The sequence below is a fragment of the Cheilinus undulatus genome, linkage group 18 (genome assembly GCF_018320785.1).
Source record: "Cheilinus undulatus linkage group 18, ASM1832078v1, whole genome shotgun sequence".
Lineage (NCBI taxonomy): Eukaryota > Metazoa > Chordata > Actinopteri > Labriformes > Labridae > Cheilinus > Cheilinus undulatus.
The window spans coordinates 31,739,577-31,766,014 of record NC_054882.1 but is presented as its reverse complement, the minus strand read 5'-3'; the positions used below and the strand labels follow the sequence as shown (position 1 = coordinate 31,766,014).

The following is a 26,438-nucleotide window of genomic DNA, read 5'->3' as shown; positions in this document are numbered from 1 at the left end:
GAAGACCTTATAGTCTTGCATCATTGACTTTTCCAAATGTTTTATTTTATCAACTTTTAATACTTTTCAAGACCCTGTGGACAACCTATTGCCTGACAGTGGAAGTATAATGAAGAGGGGAGCAGGGGCTTGGGCATTTTCTGTGGTAAAAATGTTAAAGCAGGGAATGACCATGAGACCAGTAACTTTGATCTTCAAATCTAATCTTAAGTTCCAGTGGATGTTTGTGCAAAGTTGAAGGAAATCCCTCACAGAGATATTGAGTCACAAGCAAGGGATGCACATGAGACCAAGACCTCTTTTGGCTCAGAAATGTTATCAGTTCATCCTAAAGAAGGGAAATATTGTGCAAGGTTTGAAGGAAATCCCTCAACGCACTCTAGATATTCACACAAATGACCTGGAGAGCAAGGGGTATACATGGGGTCCAATGCCCTTGACATATAATCCCCAAATTCAAATCGGGTCATCCTTTGGTTAGGGTGAACATTTGTGCAAAGTGTGATAAAAATCTGTAAAGGCATTCTCAAGATATTGAGCTCATAAGGGTGGCCCAGACAGAATAATGGACGGATGAGCAGCTGGAAAACATAACCCATCTGGGTGTCACTGGTGCAGATATAAAGCAATATTTCCTGCTTTTTAGGCTGAATTAGAGAAACTGATATTGAAAAATGACCGACTTACATTTTATGTTTATGTCCACGATGGTAGTAGTGATAGTTTTGTATTGTAGTGCTTGCTTTAGTATTTCTTGTTGCTCCCATGATTGTGAGTGTAGGCATGTGTGAGAAAAGCAGTAATTGTGTGATGAAGCTTAAATGATGCTGTGATGAATACTGTGATCTAAGTGTCTGTGTCACAGTGTGATTAATCACCTCAGACTCGTTACAGCAGAAGACATCAGAGGCTCTGTAGAAACCTGCATCCAAGTCAGGAATGGCAGGCGCCGGGTTGAATATTGTCTTAACTGTAAGAGAAAAACAAGAAGGGGTTAGATTTAAATGGCCAGCGTTAGATCTCTTCATCTACAGGTCACATAGGATATCATTCATTCATTAAGAAGTACAAATGTTTTTGGTTACAGATATCAGCTCGGCTTTAAAAGGGAAGAATTTTGACAGTGCTCCTCAGTGACACATTTTATGGTTGTGTGATGTTTCTTTTCCATTTGCTAGGCTTTGCTGTCAAGGTCTGGCATTACCTTAATTAAACTTTCAATGGGAACAAAGGCTGGTGGGATACCACTGAGGACTGCTCTCACAGGCAAAGCTCAAGTGGATAAGCTTCTATAAAAAGACACCTTTTAAACGATTAAATTAGCATTCCCCGGGAAAGAACACCACAGAATAAAAGGGAAAAAAATGCTGGTGGGAACGGCCTTACATCCTGTTTCTGTGATAGGCTGTAACCCCTGCAGTTCAAGGATTGTGCGCGTGAAAAAGATTCGACATAAGGTATGTAACCCTATATATGTGTGTCAGTGTGTGGGTGAGATGAGTTGTGACCCTTTCAGTATGTGTCGAGGAGCACAGGAGAGGGAGAGAGAGCAGGAGTGTTTGTCAGAAGTAATCCTCTGTACGTGTTGCACATCACTGTCTCATGCATATTCATGAGCAGAGAGCATTAATGCATCTAATACCATGATTTCTGTGTATGTGTGAGGATAAGCCCAGCTTGACGAAGCGATTAATTCTGATATCTGTGTGTATAAAATAAAGCCGCGTGCAAGTGTGCGAGCGTGTGCGTGTGTCTGTAAGGGGAATATATGTTCAGTGTTGGTGACATCAAAGTCTGTTGTGCAAAAGTGTGTGCTGAGTTGCTGTGTGTGTGTGTGTGTGTGTTTGCGTGGGCACATAAGAGAGCAGCTGCGTGGGTTTGTGCAGGGCTTTGGCCACCTGGCGCTTTGAGGTGGATGCTGGGCTGCTCGCGAGTAAAAGTGGAGATGTCTCCCTCTCTCTTTTTCAAGCTGCATGTATAACCATATAAGCTACAACCATGTCACCAAATAAATGACACTCTGCTCTCTCTAACTCTTCTCTCTCACAGTCTGTCAACTAAACTGCCCCTAAATTTCTCTCACTTCATATTCAAGGGCAAATGCAGCATCTGAAGAAATATGATGCCTCACTTTTTCAAAAAAGGAAGGATCTCCATCTTCCGCCCAGTCCATTTTCAGCCTTCTGTATCTCTTACTCATAGTTCCTTTTGCCTAAAAACGTAAGTTTAATCCTAGATGGATGCTAATCGTTTAAAGGGGAATTGTCATGAAAAAATAAACTTTTTCAGTATTACTGCATACACACTATATGGACTAAAGTATTTTTGCCATACAGGTGTAAAAAAAATCAAGCAACTAGCCATGCAGTCTCCATTTGCAAACATTTGTGATACAAAATGGGTCGTTCTGAAGAGCTCAGTGACTTCAAGTGCAGTACTGTGATGTTGTCAGAAGGTGGAAGCATTTAGGAACAACAGCAACTCAGGCACAAAGCAGAAGACCACGTCAAATCACAGAGCGAGGTCAACAACTACTGAGGAGCATGGTGTGTAAAAGTCGCCAGCGCTCCATTGATTCCATAGCTGAAGATTTCAGAACTTTCACTGGCATTAATGTAAGCTCAAAAGTTGCAGCGGGAGCTTCATGAATGGGTTTCTATGGCTGAGTAGCTGCATGCAAGCCAAGTCAAACGCCAAGTGTCAGATGGACTGGACTGTGGAACAGTGGAAATGTGGTTTGTGGCATGATGGTGTTGCAGGCAGATGGGCAGGTCTGGGTTCGGTGGATAATGAGAAACATACCTGCCCAACTGCACTTTGCCAACTGTGAAGTTTGGTGGAGAAGGGACAACAGTGTGGGTCTGTTTTTCAGAGTTTGGGCTAGGCCCTTTTCTCCAGTAAGGGCCAATCGTGAAGCATAGCATACCAAGACATTTTGGACAATGCTATGCTTCAAACTTTGTGGCAATGCTTTGAGGAAAGGCTTTTCTATTCCTACATGACTGTGGCCCAGTGGACTATAAAGACATGGTTTGATGAGTTCATTGTGGAAGAACTTGACTGGCCCGTTCAGAGACCTGATCTAAACCCTATCGAGCACCTGTGGGATGAAGTGGAACAGATTGCGAGCCAGGCCTTCTCAGTGTTCAATGTCAGTGTCAGTGTTCTGGTGCTGTAATGTTAGTTAAAGGCAGTCCTGTTTTGATCAAGTTGCATCCCAGTGAATGACAATCTCCTTTAATTAAAGAAAAATAAAATAAAACTAGTTAAAAAAATGTAGGTGGCAAGACCATCAACCTGTTTATAGTGTAGTAAAATGTTGGTGGAGTCTGACACATATGATGCACTATCATGCTGAAAGTCGGCCAAATTTCCAATGATGTGAAACTCAAATTTAATAAAAATTGCATAGTGTACCCACTGGTATCCGAAGAAGGACACACAATTCATCTGCCGCCTCAAAAGGATGATATCAGCACTGCTTTCCCCCTAAAGCTGAATCTTGACACCACAAGACTTTTAACTTGCTAGAACTGTGGAAGGAACATTAACACACTGACTGCTACTCACCCCTGGATCTTGTTGGACACCAGACTAAAATCACATTGCGATAATAAGTAAGAGGCCTTGATATGGAAACTCCACTCTCAATTAACCTTTTCATCTTGAATTGAGCTTTCAACTCTTCTAACTTAGAAGAGAAATAAGCACTCTTAGCTACTCTTCCTGGACACGTTTTCACCATTTATGTTGTTCAAATGTCAACAGGCAATTTCAGCATGGAGTGAAGATTGGGCAAAACAATTGGACACATGTAAACCCAGTCTTGGATATGTAAGCTTGAGTTCACAATTAATTGCTTTGACAAATGCTATATTTGCTCCAGCGATGCAAACAATCAGTCAGTTATTGCAGCACTTACCACATACTGTATACTGTGTAAACTGGAGAAAGTCTCACTGAATCATGTAATAAGCTTACTCATGCTGTACTTTTGTAAATAATCAGAATATTATTAGTAGCCATGAAAAGAATTAGTAGGAAGTACAATGTTGTCTTCCACTATCTGCTCCATCATTTGCCATCTGTGGTGCTACCACAGTGTTTGCGTCAGTAGTGTTGCTGCAGTACAAATGCATAGACCCAGGGCTTCCTGGAGTATACATGCAATACGGATGGAAGTTTATCAATATGCACACAAGAGCAGCTTGTGTAAAATCCCCATTAAACGGATGCATGCAGGGATTTGCCCCTCTGATGCAAGAGGCTGCTGCTGCGGACGTCACATTTACCAGCATGTCAGGCTCAGCTTGCTTTGTTTTACTCTCCAGGTGTTGGTGAAACCACAAAAAAACACACACGAATGCGCACATGCTCACAGCTGCTAGGACAGATGTGGTAGTACTGGGATGTGTGTATACTGAGTCACGTCTGGCAGCAGACGATGTGCGTGTGTGTCATGACTCTGGGATTTTTTTTTTTCCAATGCAGGGAGGTTCAAAGTCTGGTCGCCACAGAGAATAAGATCATGGTAGTGTTTGTCTTTCTTTGTTTGTTGTAGTAAGTTTAGGAGGAAAGGTAAAGAACAGGACAAACAAACGGTGCATGCACACACATAAATCTGACCCAAACTAGCCAAGGTTTTCTGCACATGCTCCAAAGCCTTCCCACCTAAGCTAAGACCCGAAGTTAAACAGTATTAATGCCATAGCAGAGGTTGTGTTGTCAACTTTTCATATCACCATGAGCTAGAGGGATAATGTGAAGTGTTAGTACCATTATTAAAACTGTACCAAGCAATAACATAATATGACATAATGTAACACAATGTTTTTATTTTCTGCATTTGACATACAACAAGTAAGACAGAACTCGAACCCAATATTACAGTAACAACATGGGTTGCTCCATTATAGAAGATGTCAAAATCACACTTATTTGGTTGTTACTGATATCACAAACATGAGATTACCCATTGATTTTACATTTGCATCAGCACATGAGTTTCTAATGACTCAATACATTTCTGTGTTGCTTTGAGAGACAGCCACAGTTGTGTTATGCAAGTTACTCTGCATTGTCCCTCTTATTGTTCTATAAATTTCATAAGGATTGACTCTATACAGCAGAGACTGAAGAGCTATCTGCTCAACTACATTATATTTAATGCACATGAATGAAATAAACATATTCTTCATTTTACTGGCTGTTTTTCATACCTGTGCAGGAGTGGTTTAACTCAGTGGTTCTCAACTGGTGGGTCACTTCCCAAGAGTGGGTTGCAAATGTGTGCCAGGAAAAAAAAAAATATGGCATAAAGTCTGTACAAAAGCCCTAAGAGGACAGGACATACATTTTCAGGTTTTCCTGTGATGGTAAGTACATTTTAGTCTTTGTCTAAAGATTTCAACTTATCTTCTTCTCCTGGATAACAAAGATGGTTTTCCCAAGTTTGTTAGAATACTCCTTGAGAAATTCCCAAATTTTCATGCTGTCTTGGGAAAAATGGAGAAAAAATGTATGCCTTTAGATGAATTTGGGTCCCAGTTTCTTGTAAGGAGCTGGTGGCGAGTGCGGTTAATTGCTAAAATGGTTAAATTTGTTTCTCAAATTAGCCGGCGCGACATTTATGAGTCGGTTAAACAAATTACCCATCATCACACAGGCTTGAAATCCTGGTCTATAGTGGTCTTCTAAACTGTAACGATCCTCCTGCCACTGGAGACCACTTCAGTTAATGGCCGCTGACTTTTTGTCTGGCACTTCACGGCTATAAACATGAGAGGCTCAGCACTGGCTTAGTGGTTAGCTTGTAGTAGGAACGTATGATGATATATGACAGTTTTTAAAGTAGTAAATGGAAATATAGTGGTATGTGGCTGTTGAGGGTTCAACTTACGTATAACTTCCACCCGAAGTAAAAAGAGGCCACACATCAAAGCACAATATCAATCTGTAAAGAAGAACAAAGGCTGGTGGCGCTAGCTTGTAATGTTAGCCTTGCTGTAGAGAGTATATCAGGCTAACGCCACACCCGCTGACACAATGACCCTGTGAGGAATCTGACTGTTTTCCAAGGATTTTCTCTTCTTTAGACTAGTCTGTTAAATTAAATTTAAATCAGCGTTTAGCTGAATACAGAAATAGACCCTTAGTAACATCCTTAGTGTTGAGTCACAATGCCTGACCAGGATCAAAGTCATGGTTCATATTTCAGGAAAATTATCATGTGAAAATGCATGCTTCAGAAATATACAGGGCCAGAAAAAAATAGTCTGTATACTCCACCTGCGCTGCATTCTAGGTGTGCAGTACTTTGTACCATTCAAACAGGAGCAACCTCACACACTGGAAGGGTTCCCGGTGCGAAGCAGCCCTGAGCAGCTTTATTTTTCTTACAAGTCATTCCACTTTATGTAACCTGTGTTTCTTCTTGTTGGTCTCAAAGAGTTATCCCACTGCTACTGTTCTTTTCGAATCCATGCCATTCCTCCACAAGGTTTGATTTCACCCAAATAGAGGTGTCATCACTCTGGAGAGAAGGAGGTGATGCTACATCGCTTTTATCAATCTCCACCTAGAGCGTAGCAGAGTGACTTATCTGCAATAATTTTTTTCCCCGTGCTTATACAGTGGGACAAGGGCAGTCATCCATTAAATATCCTAATTGAACAGCTCGACTTAACCGTGCATGTAAACGTACTGACTGTGAAGACAGAGATCACTCACACAATCGTACACTAATGCACACAAACACACACAAAAGAAATGAGTCATGTTGAGGATGTGAAAGGGCTTAAAGAGGCTCTAATTGCATCTGATGAGAAATATAAAAACTGCTTCTTGCACAGACACAGAAGAGGGGGAGGAAGAGGGAAGAGGAAAAAAGAGAGAAACTTCACAACTGCTGCCACTTCCCAGCTCTAGAATTACTTTAATTCCATTAACTTGTCAAAATTAAATGGTAGATGGCAATGAACTAAACATACATACTGTACAGTGTCTTTTTTCTGAAATAATTACAAGCAAGCAGAATAAACTCTTAATAGGTTATCTTGACAAGTGTTCCTGAGAGCTGGCATCCACAGAGTGGCTTGACGGTGACATTTACGTAATTTAAGCGCCGCTTCACCCCTGCGTCATTAAATCCTCCCCGCCAAACCCATTAACACCCATTCTCTAGAGAACTTCATTTACGCAATGCTCTGCTGTGGCAGCGCCGAGGTGGCATCTTCGCCAAGCATCTTCGCTCGCCTTGCTTCTCTCCTGGCGCCACATGCTGAGCCTAATCCCGTGGTATGGTCGACACGCTGGGGAGGGGGTCTCTGGGAAAGAGGGTGGCGCTCAGCGAGGCCATCTGGGTATCCCATCTGCAAAGCCGGTTATGGCTGCGACTCTTTCGTTCCTGGCAGCCAGCAACAAGCGATTACAAACGATAGGCCCGGATGACAGGGGCGAGAGGCTCCCCAGACGTCTCTGATGACGCTGAGGTGTGCTAATAATAGGAAGCTGTTAGAGATGATGAGCTAAGTAACCTGGTTATCACCAAAAGGTGGAGGGAGGAAGGGACAGAGGGATAGTGGGAGTCGAAAGTAGGTTATGTTTAAATGCAAAGTTCCTGTTTTGTAATGTGTGGTGAGCTTTGGTGGTGGATATAGAAATGAGCAGCCTGGACACGACAAAGCTTGTGAAGATTTTGGATTTGTCAACATCGCACACCAAACATGACGAAGTGATAAAGTGGGAAGCTTCTATAAGTGTATGAAAAAGTAAATATGGAAAACAAACAGAAAAAACCAAGGCAACGATTTAGACGAAATGCTGTCCTCTTCAGAATTTTTACTGATTGTATCAAGTAGACATCAAACAAAACGCAGTTATATTGGTATATGATTCTCCAGTAGAGGGACTTTAAAGAGTTTTCCAAGAGCGCCACTTTTCAGATGTTAAAGATTTTTGTAAGCAGTATTTATTAGATGGTGGGGCTAAGAAATATGCAAATATATTTGTACATTGTGTTGTTCGCAGAATGATCAGTCTACGTGGATGTTCCTGAAAATACCAAACACATATTACTGTTATTATGACACTATCAGCCTACACTACTTTTGACCTGCCTGTCTACAACTGCTACATCAGCCAACATCAGCATTATATCCATTATAAAAAAAGTGATTACAGCTAATTCTTCACATATGATTACCACCATTACTAACATTATAAACATATCCATGACTTTTTTTTTAGATGGATTTATGTAACCTTGTAAAGTCAATCAGGTATGTTTTTGCCCCATCTAAGAATGAATGGAACTGTTGTTGTCATTTGAGGAGAAGGAGGCAGTAGCTACAGGCATGGTTCAGTTGTACTGCAACTGTGTCAACAATGGCGACCATTGAAGAGACTAGCATGGATGCAGCTATAGCACAAGGTTTATCAGAAGTAGGAGAAATTTCTTTATAAAAAGAAGAGTAAAAACTACACTGAAAGTTTTTCTAGGTTGGAAAGATGTTTTTGCTCTTCTCCTGACCAGTTCTGGCATACCTTTAAGATTTACCAAAACTGACTCTCTATAACACACCAAGACTCCCTTTTGGTTACAAAGATGACTGAAGCTCCTTCTTTTTAGTATCTTTTGGTATCAGAGATCATTGAAATAATGGACATTTGATCATTTGGACATACATGATATTTGAGGAGAAGGTTCCTGGTTTGCTTCCTGGTCAGGGCCTTTCTGTGCAGTTTGCATGTTCTCCCTGTGCATGCGTGGGTTCTCTCTGGGTACCCTGGCTTCTTCCCATCACCAAAGAAAAGCTTGTTAGGTTAATTGGTGGCTCTAAATTGGCTGTAGGTGTGAGTGTGCCTGGATGTTGATCTATATGTCAGCCCTGCGATAGACTGGTGAACAGTTCAGGGTGTACCCTGCCTCTCGCCCAATGAGAGCTGGGATAGGCTCCAGCCCCCCCGCAACACCAAACAGGATAAGCAGTGAAGATAATGGATGGATGATGTTTAAGAATATAGAAACTTATGACAATCTCAGTTTAACCCACAGTTTTTACCACAATTTTTGTCGCTAACCTTTGTTCTCTTGAGCCATTTGTAGCGCCTGAAGGGACGTCTGCGGGTTTACCTCCAGCTGGCACACCAGGACTTTAGCTTGTCTGATGGCTGGAAGAGCTCTTTGCAGCTCTTCACTGCCCAGCAGCATGTTCGAACCAGCCACAATCACTATGGCGTTCTCACCTGCAAACACAAGAAGAAAAGTGAGAAGGTGCAACATCTGCAACCAACAGTAATCAAATTGTGGGGACTCACTGATAAGTAGGGCAAACATGTTGATATCTGATTTGAAAAATACTAGTTTGAAAATAACCTACTGTGAACAGTAATATATGTTGCGTGCATAAAGATGAAATATTTTTAGCAGAACATCTAGCAACTGAATACTTCTGTTTTCAAAACAAAGCTCCACCTTTGTTATGCCTTAAGACATACATATTCCACCTCCCCATCCATGTTAAAGCACATTGCATTACGGCATTCCTGGAGCATGAGAGAGCACATTATATACATGTTCTCACATGGTCAGATACAGTGTGATCCCTTGATAGCTCTGAGGATCCTGTCTCGCCTCTGTAAGACTTCTGTTACTACCCCTAAGCTGGCACAGAAATGGGATCAACTCTTTCCCCATTATGCCTCTGCAACATTCATCATCAAAGCATTTTGGGATCATTTGCAATATTAACCAGGGAGCCCACTATTAACAGCTTTTCTCCCTTATTACATAAAATTCAGCCATGAAATGAAAATGGTTAGTTTACTGAAAACCCACTGCACGGTGGGCAGTTTTTAATGAACAGAGTCCTCCGTTTAAAGCAAGACGTAAACAGTGAAGGTGAGCGGAGGTGAGCAGCATTTCTCTACATGGCTTGGAAATGCCTAGTGGGGCCACAACGTCACGGGGTCGGGGAATCATGGAGGCACTTTGGTGATAGAACGAGCAGCCAAAGTTAGAGAATAATCATGGTGCATGGCAAGTAACATCACAAAACATTAATGAGATACAGCAACAGAATGGCAGCTTCTAGTAGCAGTTCTCGTTTCCTTATATGGCAGTCTTCGACATCAAACCAAACATTTCAAGGCAACATGAACGTGTTCTTTTTTTTTTCCTGCACTTTCATGCTGTGACTCAATTAAAATGCACAGTTATCAACACTGAAGTCAGTGCAGTGCAAGTTCAGTGCAATAATTCCACATACTGTACCTTTAGTGGTGATGCTGCCTAAACCATGTCAATTCAAGACTTTACTTAACAGCAAAAAAAACCCCACTTAATTCTAAATTCATAAATTCAGGTACACTTTGAAATATATCATCAAATTTGAAGGTTATGTACCCACTTCTTTATAAACTTATCAATATTAATATACTTGAAATACAACCTTTTACACTGTAAACCCTGATAGCTATGCAGTCTACCACAATTTAAGTTTACTTTGCTTGACAGTCAAATACATGTACTTACAACTAGATTTTATCAAGTAATGTTTAATTGCAGGCTGAAGGAAACCATTTTATTGTTTATTTGAGTAAAGTCAACTTATCAGCTCATTTTGTTGCCTTTTAGTTTAACCTGTTTCAGGTTTTGTAAAGTAGCCTGATGTCTTTACAAAGCTGATTGCACTTTATATTATTTATTTATATTATATAGTTATGCAATTATTCTGCACTTTAAGTCATGTTTATATTTTTAAAGTATTATTTTTACAGATTAAATAAAAATTGGTTACTGCTATTGTTATCCATTTGATATCAATGCATTTAGCCCTCCACCTCCCAGGTACCCTGTCCCTTATTTTTACTTCTTGGACCCTAAACGGAAGAGTTTGAAGTGTGAAGTGCACTTTTCAAACACTATTACACACTGTAAGAAAGTCAAGTGAGGGACTGTTAATTTCTATTTTAACTAGATAGCTTAAATAACCAAAACAGTCACATTACCCTTGCTTCTCACAGTTGATGATGCACTTTCAGTTTTTAGTTAGCAGTACTTCTTTAAGTCACTTCACTTAAGTATTTTAGCATTCTACTCAAATGTTTTGACAATCATCTACCAGTTTTCCCAGAATGCCCTTGGGCATTAAACACTTCCACACTGTGAGTGAAGTTACCCACTTGGTTAGGTTCCACCTGTGTGGAGGAACACGTGGCATGGCTGGTGTATTGAATACAATGGAAAAGCACTTCCTGATTCAGTGTCATTCACTGCCACTTGATGTAACATAAGTTATACTCCAAGTGGCATGAAAGTTTGAAATTAAAACATGTGAAAGATTTAACTGTAAAGTATAATGTAAGAGAACAGTAAGTTAACTAGCATAAATGTACAAGTAAACTTGAGCTGAACTTAAAATAGTACCTGCTACTTAACAAATACTGGTTTGCAGTGAATATTACTTCATCATCTTAAGTTATTTAAACTTCAGTGCAAGAGCACAGCACTAAAAAGCTTTAGTAAATGCAACTCACAATATCTAGTTTACTTACTGAGGTCAAAAAGTTATTTTACTTATTTAAAAAACACAGTTTGCATGATTTTTGGGTTTTACACTGTGGGTAAAAATGTGCTTTTCTGGGAGTGACAGCTATCCTTTATTATTTTGACCATTTATTGTTTTAAAGAAATGAAATGGTGAAATATATTGATTATGCTGACCTTTTCATAATAATGCTAAAAAAGCAAAGTAATTCTTCATAACAACTTCATAATTAATGCCTTTCCAGTGAGACCTCTCTTATTTATTTAAAAAACACTGAGTTAAACTGTTTAACCTCAAATACTTAGCAGAATGTACTATATATTCCTGAAAATGCTGAACAGTTTTTGAAAAGCTGGCTGAAGTATTTCAGGATTATGTACATTAACCTACAAGTGCAAAGTCTGATGTAACAGCAGATTGAGATTTGGTTACTCAGCGTGGTTTGGTCCACTTAAACATTTGTGTATGTGAGTGTACGTATGCATTTACAGTCACTTGAGAAGTAGTGAGACAACAGCAGCTCTGGATTCATTAGTGAACAGTGTATGCTTGTGGGTGTGTGTGGAATATTGAAAAGTGATAATAATCATGCACTTTTTATTGTTTGTGTGTACAAGACCATATCTAGACCTCAAGAAGCTTTTAGGATCTCTGCAGGGTGCTGAAAAAAAGCAGGGAAAGCATTTACCTGCACTGTTAACAATGATGGAGGCAGCTCCTGTGGCTGCATCAGAGGTCTGCCCTACAAAGTCTGACACAAGGAGACAGAAAAGATTCAAAATCCAAAGTCTGTCCAACAAAAGAAAGTCTGTTACATTCGCTTGACTACAGTGAAAAAATGATGAGTATGTTTCATTCAAAACAATGAAAATCCGAACATTGTTCTTTGAAGTGAATTTGGCATGGGTAATGTTTTTGGGTTTGTTGCCACAAACATGTTTGCATGGGGTGAAGCTTTTAAAATAGTCTCTCTAAAACAAATCCACATGGTTAAATTTTCATTGGCTACAAAAATAGAGGCGATATATGTATATCCAAAAGCCTTAAGTAACTAAAAAGATGAAAAAATACAGACTGAAATAAACCCTGCTGTGAACTGAACTAGCATGCATGATGGAAATGGAAACCAATCTGGCATAAAGTGCAAAAAGCCCTGAATCCTACCTGTGTTTACACCATTGTCCTTGAAATTCTGGATGTAATTGTCTCCAAAGAAGTCTTTACCAACCTAGAAAAGATTTAAGGCAAAACAATAACAACAAAGAGAGTGTCAAGCGGGGTCAGACTTGGTTAGCGGCAACTTTTGAAAAGTGGTATACTCAAACCTCAGTTGGGTTGGATTTTCGTGTGCCCTGCCAGCATACTGGCATGGTGCCGCCGCCGAAAATGTGAACAAACGAACACACAAAGTCAACAAACGCACACACACGCAAACACACGACCAGCTGCGCCAAGCCTTCAAGACACGATAACCCCGCCTTCCCGCCTCTTCAGGCCCACCTCGCTTTCGTTTTCCTTCCCTCCTTCCCCTCTTCCCCTTATCCGCACAGGGATGTCCACATCTGTAGCTACTTTGGGTTGTGGAAGGGGTCCCCACCTTGCCCCGAGGCGCCTACTTCGAACCCACGCTTTCCAAAAAACGTGCCAAATCGCGGGCACTTCTAGCTGCCTGTGATAATGGGTTGGGCTGGTATTGGCTGCTTGGCCCCAATCTCTTTGAAGAGCGGCCTTCCGTCTTGGATGTTTTTGACAAGCCCGGGTTTCTATTTTTGGGTTCTCCCCATGCCCGGAGAGCTCCTCCCGCACTAGGTTGTTATCGATCGGGCCTCTTTGTTCTGAAAGAGGTGGGGCTTCGCTGCTTTTGTGCTCAGGTTGAAAGGCCACACTGTGCTTACTGATTGGAGACTCGGGGTTGCGTGGTATGGGAATAGGCTTTTTTGAAGGCGCACAAGCGTGGGTGGGCGTATGCATGTTGTATGGTATTGATCAAGAGAAAATGAAGCATGAAGAGTTGATGTTGTAAAATGACTGAAGTGTGAACGATGCCATAAGGTTTTTGGGAGTTGTTAACTAGTTGGTTCGGTGGATGATTGCTGATTATGTGTACTGAGTAAGACGTGGGTGAGCCAAAGGTTGGAAAAGCAGTGGAACTTTTTTCTAACATGCACACATTCATTCAAACAAACAGTATAACAAAAACAAAGCCGTGCATGGCTGCAAACTTGATTCCATTGTCTTACCTTGCAAACCATAGCAGTTTTAGCCCCCAGTCTTGCAGCCTGTATGCATTGGTTGGCCCCTTTCCCTCCAAAACCGATGAAGAACTTGTGACCATGGATGGTTTCCCCAGCTTTGGGTAGCCTTGGTGCCTGGCTGGGGATAAAAAAAGACAGGCATTGAACACCTTCACATGACCCTTATGGCAACTGGGTGATGGAAAATTACAATTCTTTTCCTTAGAGTAAAGCATGGCCTGGATTTTTGAATTGACTTTTTTGTCAATCCAACACATAAAAGTTTAGAAATGTTGCATCAAACTTTAAAAACAGTTTTTATTTGGCTTTGTGAGTCTTCTACTCTGAAACCAAGGAGGGATGGGAGATGTCAAAATGTGAAGATAACCCTTCAGGGCCAAATCTTTCCCTGGTTAAGCTTTATTTATCACTGGAAAAATGTGCAAAAACAGGAGGTTTCTGTGAAGTCTGCAGAGGATTTTATCTGCTGGTCTTGTGGAGGTATTTCACATAAAGGTCAACAAAATGGAAACACTGCTGGAAAGGATTGATCATATGAATGTTTCCCAACACAGTGTCAGTATTTAGAATCACATACAGAACACAGAGCTGTTTCATCACTTTAACAAAATGCATTTTACCCAGACATTCAGTAAGCTATGCCCATGCAAGCTGCTCCAAATTTTGCAAATGATGCAACCAGCAAAACCCAAAGATGTCTCAACTTGACACTGGCTGCACAAGTAATGCCTGACTCATCGGGGTTTGGTGAAGTCCCGCCTCTCCCCTCAGGGTTGATTCGCCACAGGTGGGTGCCCTCAGGAGGGGCTGTCTGTTTCCTGATTCTTCCAATCGCAGAAGCAGAGTGGGTGGTGAGTAACATGGGGGAGAGACAACAGACAGTTTCATACTGTACGTCAGAACACCGTGGTTTGGCCTCGGGCCAGCACTGCCTGAGGCGAGAGGGTTTGCGGACGGCAAAATGTTGTCATAAACTTGTTTTTCACCCTGTTGTTTTTCTTTTTTAAACTTGTGTGTGAGTTTGTTTGCAGCAGGTGTGTTATTACTGTAAATGCACTCAATCCCAGGATTTCCAGTAAGTGAGACGCTGGTGGCAAACACTGTAAGGTTGTTATAAATGCTGCTGTTTTCGCACCAGTGTGTGAAAACAGTAAAATGCCTAAAGCTGTAACAGGATGTAGGGTCAGTGAGGCTGAAATGTGGTGAGAAGCGAATGGGACAAAGGACAAGCACATGTTAATACACATGCACACATACCTCCTCCACTCACACACGTTACCTATTCTAGTCAGAGCAGCTGTCCGAGCGAATTTTTCACCACTGTGTCATTGCTGAGTGACTCTCTGTGAGAAAAAGATTCAGCAGACTGACTTTTTTTTCAAACCCTCATATTAATTAAGTGAAAGATACTGGGTAAAAAAGTGAGCTAAAACAATCTCTTGCATTTCATTTTCAAAAAAATAAAAAATAAAAAAAGACACACACACACACACACAAAAAAACTGGTAGTGATGGCCTAGCAGTTAGGCTTTGTTCCACATAGAAAAGCTGTGGTTTCCAAGCAGGCAGCCAAAGCTCAAATACCACCCGTAGCTTCTTTTCACACCATTCTCTTCTTTATATAAAGGGCTAAAATGCCTAATAAATAAACCTTAACACGCTCAATACCTAGCTAGGTTAGCTTAGCTTAGCACAAAGACTGACAATAGTCAAAATCCCTTTAACAGCCTCATTTTTGTTTTTCTTATATATATTCAATCAGTCAATGCTTGGTTGCCATGTCCATAGTTACAGAAAAATTTCAAGAAGTACAGGCAAGAAATACAACGGCAATTCCAAAAAAGTTGGGATGCTTTAAAAACAAAATCAGATGTTGAAACTGACACATTTTACTATTTTAGGCACAATATTATCTCATTTTAAATTTGATGGCAGGAAGACATCTCAAAAAAGTAGGCAGTTCTTTTAACAACAGTCTGTCAACAACTGGGAAGTGAGGAGACCAGTTGCTGGGAGTTTTTGGGAGAGAAATGCTGTCCCATTCTTGTCTGATGTAACCGCTCAACACTTTTGGGTCTTCTTTGCTAGATTTTACCTTTTTATGATGCGCCAAATGTTTTCTATTGGTGAAAGGTCTGGACTGCAGGTGGGCCATTTCAGCACCTGGACTCTTCCACCATGAAGCCATGCTGTTGTGACTGATGTGGTATGTGGTTAAGCATTGTCTTGTTGAAATATGCAAGGCTTTCCATGAAAGAGACATTGTCTGTGTTGTTCTGAAACCTCTTCATACATTTCAGCATCAATAGTGCCTTTCCAGATGTGTACGCTGCTCATGCCATAAGCACTAATGCAACCATATACCATCAGATACGCAGGTTTTTGAACGGTGTGCTGTCCTCTTTAGTCTGCAGGACACAGTGTCTGTGGTTTCCAAAAAGAATTTCAAATTTTGAGTCATCTGACCACAGAACAGTTTTCCATTTCACCTCAGTCCATTTTAAATGAGCTTTGGCCCAAAGAAGACAACGGCATTTCTGGATTGTGATTAAAACAATGAACATCAGATCACTGTCTTACATCCTCTTATTATTTTTCTTTTACATAGTACCTCAACTTTTTCTGAACTGGGGCTTAGCTCACTCTTTGTTTAACCACACCAAGATACAATAAAGATAGACCAGCCTTTAGACTTGAGAGATCCTGATGGGCACATGTCTTTGTTATGGACAGAGCTATGCTAGCTATTTGCCAGTCAGTGAATAAAGCTAATAAGCTAATTAGCTGTTGTTGGTGGTTTCAGAGATTTCTTAAACTCCTGAGACCTGAGATTTTGTTTGTAAAGAGTTTTTAGTTTTTCCCAATTATTTGGAATAAGTAGAGTCTGATAAGATGAAATGTCAGGGTGGTCTTGAACAGGAATTTCTTCCAAACTAACCTAAACAAATTCCAATAAAGACAAACTCAAGATTTCTTTAAAAAAAAAAAAAACTAAGATATTTCAGTGAAGCTTTCTCATAAAGCAAACATTCCAGAAAAAAAAATCTTCCCAAACTTTCATGCAATTCCAGAAAATTTTCAAGCAATTTTCAAATTTCCAAAATTTTAAAGAAAATTCCGCCTTAAATTTTGAAGTAAATTCCAAAAAATAATTAAATAAATAAATAAATAAATAATACAAATACAAATACATTCTCATAAATTCCACGAAAATGGCTAAAAATCTCAAATCACAACCCCTAACCCAAAATTCCCAATCTAATTCCAGAGAATTTACAAATAAATTTCCCAAATTCCCATGGAAATAAAAAAGAAAAAAAAAATCAAGCAAATTTCCCAAAGTTCCAATGAAACTCTCAGGAATTTACACATATCTTATACACTTATATGAATGTACAACACATCAACTAATGTATCCCAACATTCCAAACAAATTACTTATAGTTAACTTAAATGGACATTCTGGACAAAAATCTCAACAATTATTACTTTGTTGTAGGAAAGCTAAAATATAATGTCCTCATAGGTGCATGCAGGGTGTTTGGAGGTTAAATATACCACCATTTCCTCTTTCATCTACCCTCTGAATTATTTGCCAGTTTGGTTTCTAGTGACCCTAAATGTCATCATTTCTATGGTATTATATTCTAGTCATTAAATGCATAAAACTTCAGTGCCTTCATTTTTAAATTTGGGATATCTTTAAACTATTGTGTAAAATTTAAATCCATACATGGTTAAAGGAAGTCTTCCTTTCAAAAGGAATAGTACACATTTGGAAGTATGCCTCATTACAACCAGAAGATAGCTAGGATTGTAATGACTTAAAGCTAACTTTGAAACCTGAGCTAGGAGAATTAGTTGTCTGCTGTTTAGCTTAGCTTAGCATACAGCTAAGCCTGGTACCAGGAAAAGTAAGCTAAACTTTGGCTCAATCCCAAATCACCACTTAACCTTGCCCCTACATTTTGTGTGCTCGTGTCTAGAGGTCGGGTGTTCCGATTCTTGTCGGAATGACGAGACGGGGGGAGTGCTAAGGGTACGTGACCCTTCATACTCCAAACAAAGTGGTAAGGAAAATCTCCCAGAATGCATTGGGAATCGTTGGACAGATTCGAGCATTACATTATCATAATTTAAACATTTAAACAATGTTGCTTCAATGTGGTCCTTTTGCTTTTGAACATGGATTTCAGAAAACCACTCGGAGCTGTCCAGAACTGTTGTTAAGTGCTGTGAACGAAAATGCTGTCGATGAAATGAGGAGTAGAGGTAAAAGAAATGAGCATAAGATTGTGGAACTAACTTGATAATTAGTTGAAAGTGTGCAATAATGCCTGTAACTCCTTAATTATTTGACTTCTCTGAGGGTGCACTAACATGAGACAATCTGTACTGTGCTCAAGCATATTTGGCCCCAAGTCATACAAACATTAAAACAAAAGAGACTGCCCATACACACTGAAAACCCTATCCTGGTTATCTTGTGTAGTAGGATGTGGTAAAAGGATGGATTTGTGCTTTCTCTCTTTCATAACCATCATCATACAGGTGAAGCAGAGGGCGAGATATGACTCATCACATTTTCTCATCTTTGTTTTAGTAGTCGTGATGTTTGCATTGTTAGCCCTACATTTACCTGGAAGTCCTCTCACAAAATTTGGCATGGTTTGCACGCTGTGCAAAACAGCATACATTGTTTTTATTTAGCCTTGAGCCCTCCCATCATTGCTTAGCTCTATAGGAGCCACAGGTCCCACTCTGGGAATAAGAACATGTCGCCATAAGTTCAAGGATCATTGTGTAAAAGCTTCATATCTGGAGGCAACCCTAAAGCCGAGGAAGCCGGTTCATTGTGTGTCATATTTGATTTATCACTGAGCTAATGATGACATTCATTATAATATTCATTAAAGTGTAGGGTATAACAGGCACACTATTCTATTAGATAACATCTTAAACATCACATTTGGCCCACAGCCACCTGAAGCAGGATAACTAACAGGTAAGATAAACAGATTTCCAAATTCTTAAATAAACCCACCCACGCCTCCTCATATCCACTGAGACACTTGGCTATTGTTGTCTGCGGTGAGTGCACCAAACAAACAGTGCACTTATGTGCTAAAGTGCAACCTCAGTGCGTTTTCTCCCATGGAACCAAAAGGCTAAAGCAGGTGTTCAGTGACGTGGAGTGTTTGCTTTGAGGCTGCCTCTCATTTCCCTCTCCTCCGTTTCTATTAAAGTCATTCCTCAGCTGCTGGTGAGAAACGGGGAAGTCGATCCGGAAAACAAAAAAAATATTCAAAAGGCTGTTATCTGATGACAGAATTGAGCTTTATCCTTCCCTACAAAATCAACTCATTACCTGCAAAATAAGAAATAAGACTGAGCACAATGTCACTTGAATAAATCTAGAAAACACAGTAAACACAGAACTCATTTCAGTTGAAAAGCGATAACCTTCGGCTCAGAAGCTTTTCAAGACTTTTTGTTCTCGTCTTGTATAATTTTCCTCGTCCATGAAGCTCTCATAAACCAGGACAAGGACAGAGCTTAAAGAACAGGTTGTACAAAGACAGCATACCTCTCATGGACACGGTGAGCTGCTGTGCTAACAAGAGGTTCAGTGTCAGAGGAGGACGTGGGCGTGTTTTTTGTGTGGTCAGACCATTTGTCGGATACACGAGCATGTTGCTGTTATTCCCTGGATGGTCAGAAAAATGGCCTATAGCAGTGGATATAATGAGCCACTCATCAACCTGTTCAGTGTCTGAAACTGTTCGGCGCTTACTTGAACATCACAGCTTTGTTTCATATTTTAAGTTTACACAAAGGGAAGCCGCGCTGATCTCTAATACATCCTACAGCTTGGGACATATTGTACTGAAGTAGATGTATAAAACAGTGGAGATTGTTTGGGATTATTTGACTTTATCATTATGTATGACAAGTTAATGTTTCTTTTAAAAACTAAACTTCTTCTAAAATCAACACTGTCCCACTGCACACCCAAGCTGAAAATGTCTAACTAAAGTCCAAGCAGTGTGGAGAGAAGATCAACTGGATTAGAAGAAACCTAATTCTACCATTTCTCTCTTTATTTTTCACTTATAGATCAAAAAAATACTCCATAGTATGTTTCTGGTGGTCATTCATATATGAACCTAACTAAGGAAGGAAAAATCTAAAAATCAAATAATTATAAAATGTAAAACTTATGCATTCATCTGGCCTGTGAAGTTAAAACACTTTTATATTAAGTGAGCTACTGATAAAATGTCATCTATCCACTTTACTCCTTGCCCTCTGTGATACCTAGAGTGAATTCTAGGTGTTGCTTCTGGTGCCTGCTACCAAATGATAAACTGTTGTTTTTACCACAGTAGCTATACATTAAACCTGATTATTAGAGCAATTTAGACATGAAAAAATATGTGAAAGCCACCTGTTGCACCTCAAAATAGTATGATGTGATTATTCTTCTGCCTTTTGCTATCAAGAGATGAGAGTCTAATATGACAAAACAGCCTCAAATAATGTACACAGGCAAAAACTAGCTAAGTTTATTGGATCTGTATCAGTATTTACAAAGTAATAAGGTCATTAAGAGATGTTGCCCCAGACTTTATTGAATTTAAAGGAAGTTGGATAAGACTTCGGATCAGACTGGGAAAAAAAAATGTTTTTTTTTGTTTGTTTGTTTGTTTGTTTTGCTTTTTAAGGAAAGCTACACTGTCAAACTGAATAAGTTGAAAATGTTTAAAATATTTTTCTAACTGATTACTGATACTTTTTAACTAGTGGAAATGAAAGGTGAGCTTTGACCCAGAAAGAGCTTTTCCACAGAGGTCAGTACATCATCTTTACTATGTTAAAGTTGGTCCCCACAGACACGACTAACTGAGGGGGCAACTTCACTCATGGTGCAGAAGTGTAACCTTGCAAAGCAGATGGATACGTCTGTTTCCTTGTTTTTCACTGGTGAATCCATCTTGCAAAGCTCCCATCTGAACCGTTTCAGCCCGGTTAGAAAGTATCAGGACCAATCAGCGACAAGGGGCAGTACTTTCAGGTGCAGCAGAGTCGTGACGTAAACAAGCAGCAGCAAGAGCTGTGCAGTTATGAAGGAAGAGATTAGCGTGGATGCTGCTAAAGCGCCAGTTTTATCAGAACTTGACAACATTTCTTCATTAAAGAAGAACAAAGAACAGCAGTGAGTTGTTTTCTTTTCAAAAGAGACAAAAGTTGAGTACTTACATGTCTATAGTCGCCATGTTTCGTGTTATTCCTCACTAGCTGCGCACACGCAGCTTGATAGCAGCTACGTCACATGTTTTGTTGCTCTTATTGGCCCATAGAGATGTTATAGAACGTTCATCCAACCACACTCAGAGTTTTTTTCAAATCCTCTGCCTATCTCAAATGTTTCCTATTGAAGCTTTCCCAGATGGATGTGTGAAACAAATCCAGCTGGCGTGTCGGGTTAGCAGATGTGTCTAACGTTCAAATACATTTTATGAAAACTCTCCAGATTAAGGGATGATTGTCTTATAATTTGAGTACAATTACATAAAAATACTAAAATGATTGAGTACCGTTTCTTTAAAACTAGATTGTGGTCAAAATAGAGCTGAATTCGCCATTCTGTCTTTTTAAGTTAACACAACTCATTTTTAACAACCTTGTACTAGGGCTGGGCAGCTTATTGCAAATTAGATTAAATCGCAATGTGGCCTGCTGCAATTTTCAAATCGCAGAAGGTGCAATATTTCCTTAACCTGAAACATGTGACAAAATACCAGTTCAAAACTTTTTTTTGCAGCAGAGACATTATGCATTGCATATCATTCATCATTCTAGTGCCATATTTTTAGAATAGTGTACCAAAAAAATCATATTTTCTTCATTTTTTGTATGTTTTTCCTGTTAAATATGCGAATTATATTAAAATCATCATTCTCATTAATACAACAGTTCATATCCAATTTGAAAAATGAGTTGAGGTCATCAAAATTAGATACTTTTTTCATAATTCTCCAGTTTAATCTAATATTGTGTTGCTTATAGTATAGAATTAATTATTGCTTTGCATATCAAATCGCAATCGCAATATTGGTTAGGAAAAAATCGCAGTTGGTTTATTGTCCCTAATCGCTCAGCCCTATCTTGTACTGTGCAGTCTTACAATGTACTGTTGTAGTCAAATGAATGCACAGCTTCCTTTTATTCTTCTCATATAAATGTTCCACTCTGGAAAGCATAATAAATGGATGGTCTAGCGCAGAGGTTCCCAACCTGATGTCTGGGCATTCCTGGGGGAGGGGGATGATGTTGAATACATATAGACAGTACATATGTACATACATAAATATATACAGTACATATGTACATATATATATATATATATATATATATATATATATATATATATATATATATATAGTTTTAGACTTTAAAAAAAATGGAATTCTGTTATTTGTCCCTTCTCTGATACTGTTGAAACAGCAGAAATCCAAGATGGTGGACTCCACTGAGGGGACCCTCCCTACATATGAATAAACAGCTTATTTTAAGTTAACAAAAATAAAACATTTTATGTATTCTGGTGATTAAAAACTAATCAAGATGGGCCTTATTATCAATATTATGTTACATTTTTGTTCCACTAAATGCTATTAGTCTAAATATTACACACTACACCTAAATTTTGACATTACAAAAGTTGTAAAGATTTTCACTGTATATGCTAATCTGTATATTTACAACAGTGTAAAGTAAAAAAATAATATAAGAAACAAAAGTAAAAGCAGTGGTTTAAATTTGGATTCTATGAATTAAAAAATCTTTGTTTCTATACATGGACATTTATGACTTACACTCAAACATTTCTATATTTTTTTCTTGTAAATTAAGTTTTGAAATTTGAAAATGTTGAGGATTTTTTTCTAGAGTGGCCCTAATAAACTGTTGTAATAATGGGTAGTTTATTCACACATATTTTGTCAAAAACAGATGTATATAGGCCTATTAGGCTGGGAATTTGTCAATGACAACAATTAACACTGTTGTTTCCTTTCGAAATGGGCCCTGGAGGGGCTTGGCTTTTCTTTGATATGAGTGGGGGTGGGGTAGAGAAAGAGGTTGATGTAGCAGTTAGGTGGTGCCCTGTGAACGGAGGTGAAAGACCTCCAGATTCATGTCATCCCCTGCCCTCTCTCCAGTATTTCCTGTTGCATCCACTAGCCTGACAAACAAAGACATAACATCTTCAGATAAATTTAAAAGAGAAAGAGAAAGCTGTGTTTTTTCCAGCAGTTGTTTCTGGTATTTTGGCATGTAGTATCTAAACTGATCTGGTTGAAAATGTGCCTTAAAAAACAATAAAATTGCCGTAAGCCACGACCTATTTACTAGAACATAATGAAGAACAAATACAGTGCAGGTTTATTTGCAATACAATGACACACTACACACACAAACTTATAGCAGGCACCAGAATGTGTAAATCTGTGTATAAAATCATTAACTAAAGGTGCATTTAGAGTGCATATCGCCTTAATTTAGACCTTTACTGCCATTAACGGTCTGGGTCTTCTCTCATTAAAGAAAAGGTCATAAACAAACAGGACTTTCTCTAATGTGTAAATATGAGGCTTCAAACATGTAAAAGCAGTGAGCTGTGGCAGTAGGGGGCACTGTATGGCTTTGACAATGGGTTAAAATCTCGGAGATGCTCTGCTCCCTCTCCTCCATGCTCCACATGAATACCAGACAAAACAAACAGACCTATCAACAAAAAAGTTTCATGATTTTCACTTCAGGAAGACTGAAACATCTTTAACAAAACATCACAGAGATCTGTGATACACTTGTTCAACAGAAGCAGAGAAACAGAGAGAGTGTGCCACTGCTGTCTGACAGTTAATTGTACTTCCACCCAAACACTGGCTGTTCAAGACAACTGGATTTCTAACTTCAAAGCCAAGCATATCACTTTGAAGGGCTGTGAGTGTATTCCAACCACCCTCCCCTACCCGCGCTCTGACCTCCATCCAAAAAGCCCCAACCCCACAAACGCACACGCACATAAACACAAACATAAATGCACACTTTCCAAAAACAGGCCATTTCCCGTTAGCTTATTAGACTCTTAATTGACAACTCCTGCCCTTCAAAGCACAAAGTCGCTGGCTGAATTGCTAATGAGCCACAAACTGAATACTCGCCCCAACAAACTGCATCTGTTTTGGATAAGAGGGGACTTGTGAGTGACAATGTGACAACTTGAACTCCAGTAAGAAAATCCAGAAACTTTTCTCCCACTAGCACAGATTGTGGTTGTTTGTTCAGATCTTTATTGCAGGCAGCCAGGTGACACTGATCTTTTATAGAAATATGAAAAAAACAGCACGAGAAACTGTCGCACATAGTCCAACAACATTCTTCTTCATGTTGACATTATCTTGGCTGGAGCCCATGAAGACTTGACGTTACTCTGTATTCACTTCATGTGTCTTTAGAGTTTGTGTCATTCCTCACAAAAAGGTTTTTGGTAAAAGAGGGTGACAAATTGTTTTCAACCATCACATTGTGCGCGAGTTGATGACTAACGATTAGTGGGAATGGATCCGACTTGGCTCAACAGATCTCACCACGTACGACGATGATGCAACTCTGACATTTCAGCAAGCAGCAATTATAACAGATCGTCTGCACATTTGGAGTGCTTCAAACCTTGGTCTGCTTCAGCATGGGATGGTCACACCTGCATCATCTGTCAGTGACAACAGCAATGACTTGGTGTCCGTACATAATAACCCCGAGCAATTAATGACTCTTCATGTCTTACAAGGTTACAGAATATTTCCCATTTCAAACTTTTACTCTCTGCCAGTATCAACTGCAAGACTTGTGGTTAAATATATTTAATAACAGAGTGAAAATAGCGACATATTAACATTTTCAAGTGGGGGTTTTCAAACTTTATCATGCCAAGGACCCCTACATAAAATTAGCTTCTGGCAGGGACTTTCTTTTTGCAGTGCCTTGAACGCGAAAATGCCAAATAACAAAAAAATAAACATTATCTTAAAAAAATAATCAAAAAGAAATAATTTTGTATGATAAACACTTAAAAACATACTCGGCTGTAAAACAGTTACCATTTTAAATCGTGAATAATCTGCCTATTTTCTAAATTCCACTATTTTGCATTTAAAACAGCTTTTGCTTCATTGTGGATTTTGTATGTCCTAAAATAAGGGCTAACTGACTTCCTGTGTGGATACAGACCTGCTTCTATTTTAAAAGATAATAAGGAACTTGAGGTAGATTTAACATTTCTCATGGAAAAAAGTCTGTCAAACATTTTAAGTCATGATTTTAGTTGATGAATTTAACACTGTAATATCAAAATCAGCCTGTTTTCTTTCATACAACAGCTAATGTTCCAACTATGGCTGTCAAAAGATGAACATGTTTAAATGTGATTAACCTCAGAATTTTTGCAGTTAATCACAATTAATCACAACATTTTTATTGCATCTTAAAATTCCTGTATTTTGCATTCACTAAGAGTAATTCACTTCCTGTTTGGTCATAGACTTGCTTTTAGGTAAATAAAATATTTTAACAAGTACTTTACCACAGAAAAAGAAGCTTGTTATGGATCATAAAGGAAATAAGGGGACAGTTAAAAGGTAAATTTTTGTTAGCCCAAGGTTCAAATGACTTTAGACCTGCCCACTGAGCTGTCTGCAAGTATTTCAAAGTGAAGTGAGACTTTAAAGAGTGACGCTGGACTTATTTACATCACCGTGGAAGCAGGGAGATGCTGCTGTGGCTTAACCAAAGTGTGTTGAGAGAGACAAAGCTTTGGATAAATCGCGATTAGTGCACTAATTTTGGGCCAAGATTAATTGCAATTAACCCGATTCATTTCAAAAGCTCATGTTTTGACAGATTAATCTGATTGTACAATATGCAATTCATTTTGTTACAGTGTTTTTAAACAAAACCCCTTAAAAATCTCCAAAGACCTTTAGGCTGGGCTGCATGCGTGAACGCAAACAGACAAATATTTCACCCAGATGATTCCTGCTAGCACCTGCATAGAATTCCTGTGTGACACTGAAGTGAGTTGATGTGTGAATACAGCAGGAAACATTCAGGAAATTCACCACGAGTGAACATGAAGGGGTGACTTCTATCAAGGTGCACATAATGGTTTTCTGGTTCCAGTGTGCTCTTTTCCACTGGTTCATCGAAACTGTGCATCTTATTATATGCTGAGCTGATAGAGAGGCAAGAAATGTCGATTCAAACCAAGATGCCCGCTTCATTTCACTATTAAATTATTTGCATTTCCACCCTAAAAAGTTGGACAAAAATAACTGTTTTGTTCCAGCCTACATTACTGGTCCCATTTTGTTGGGGTACCAAGTGCACCTATCTGACCCTAAAAAGAGAAGCTAGACTTAGCTGAGACTCCACCAGACAGCTAGACTCCACTCCAATGATTGGCCTACATAATCACTAATCACATTATCAGTCGCACCATCCATCTACGCCACCGGTGCTGAGGTAAATAATGAAGCAAAGCAACAACAAAGCCATTGTAATTGTAGCATTC

At 39.3% G+C, this 26,438-nt stretch overlaps 1 protein-coding gene across 4 annotated transcripts in view; it reads right to left on the bottom strand.

Annotated features, from left to right (window-relative positions):
• Nucleotides 1-26,438, bottom strand: part of rbks (ribokinase) — a 70,722-nt gene that overhangs the window by 33,935 nt on the left and 10,349 nt on the right. For 3 of the 4 annotated variants that reach the window (XM_041813513.1, XM_041813514.1, XM_041813515.1), the window contains 5 exons: nucleotides 13,790-13,922; nucleotides 12,714-12,777; nucleotides 12,238-12,300; nucleotides 9,082-9,246; nucleotides 879-970 (listed from right to left, as the gene is read on the bottom strand). In XM_041813513.1, the coding sequence (XP_041669447.1) occupies nucleotides 879-970; nucleotides 9,082-9,246; nucleotides 12,238-12,300; nucleotides 12,714-12,777; nucleotides 13,790-13,922 (517 nt within the window). Of the gene's footprint in view, nucleotides 1-878; nucleotides 971-9,081; nucleotides 9,247-12,237; nucleotides 12,301-12,713; nucleotides 12,778-12,874; nucleotides 13,923-26,438 lie in introns of all 4 variants that reach the window. The other variant, XM_041813516.1, reaches the window with a different exon arrangement.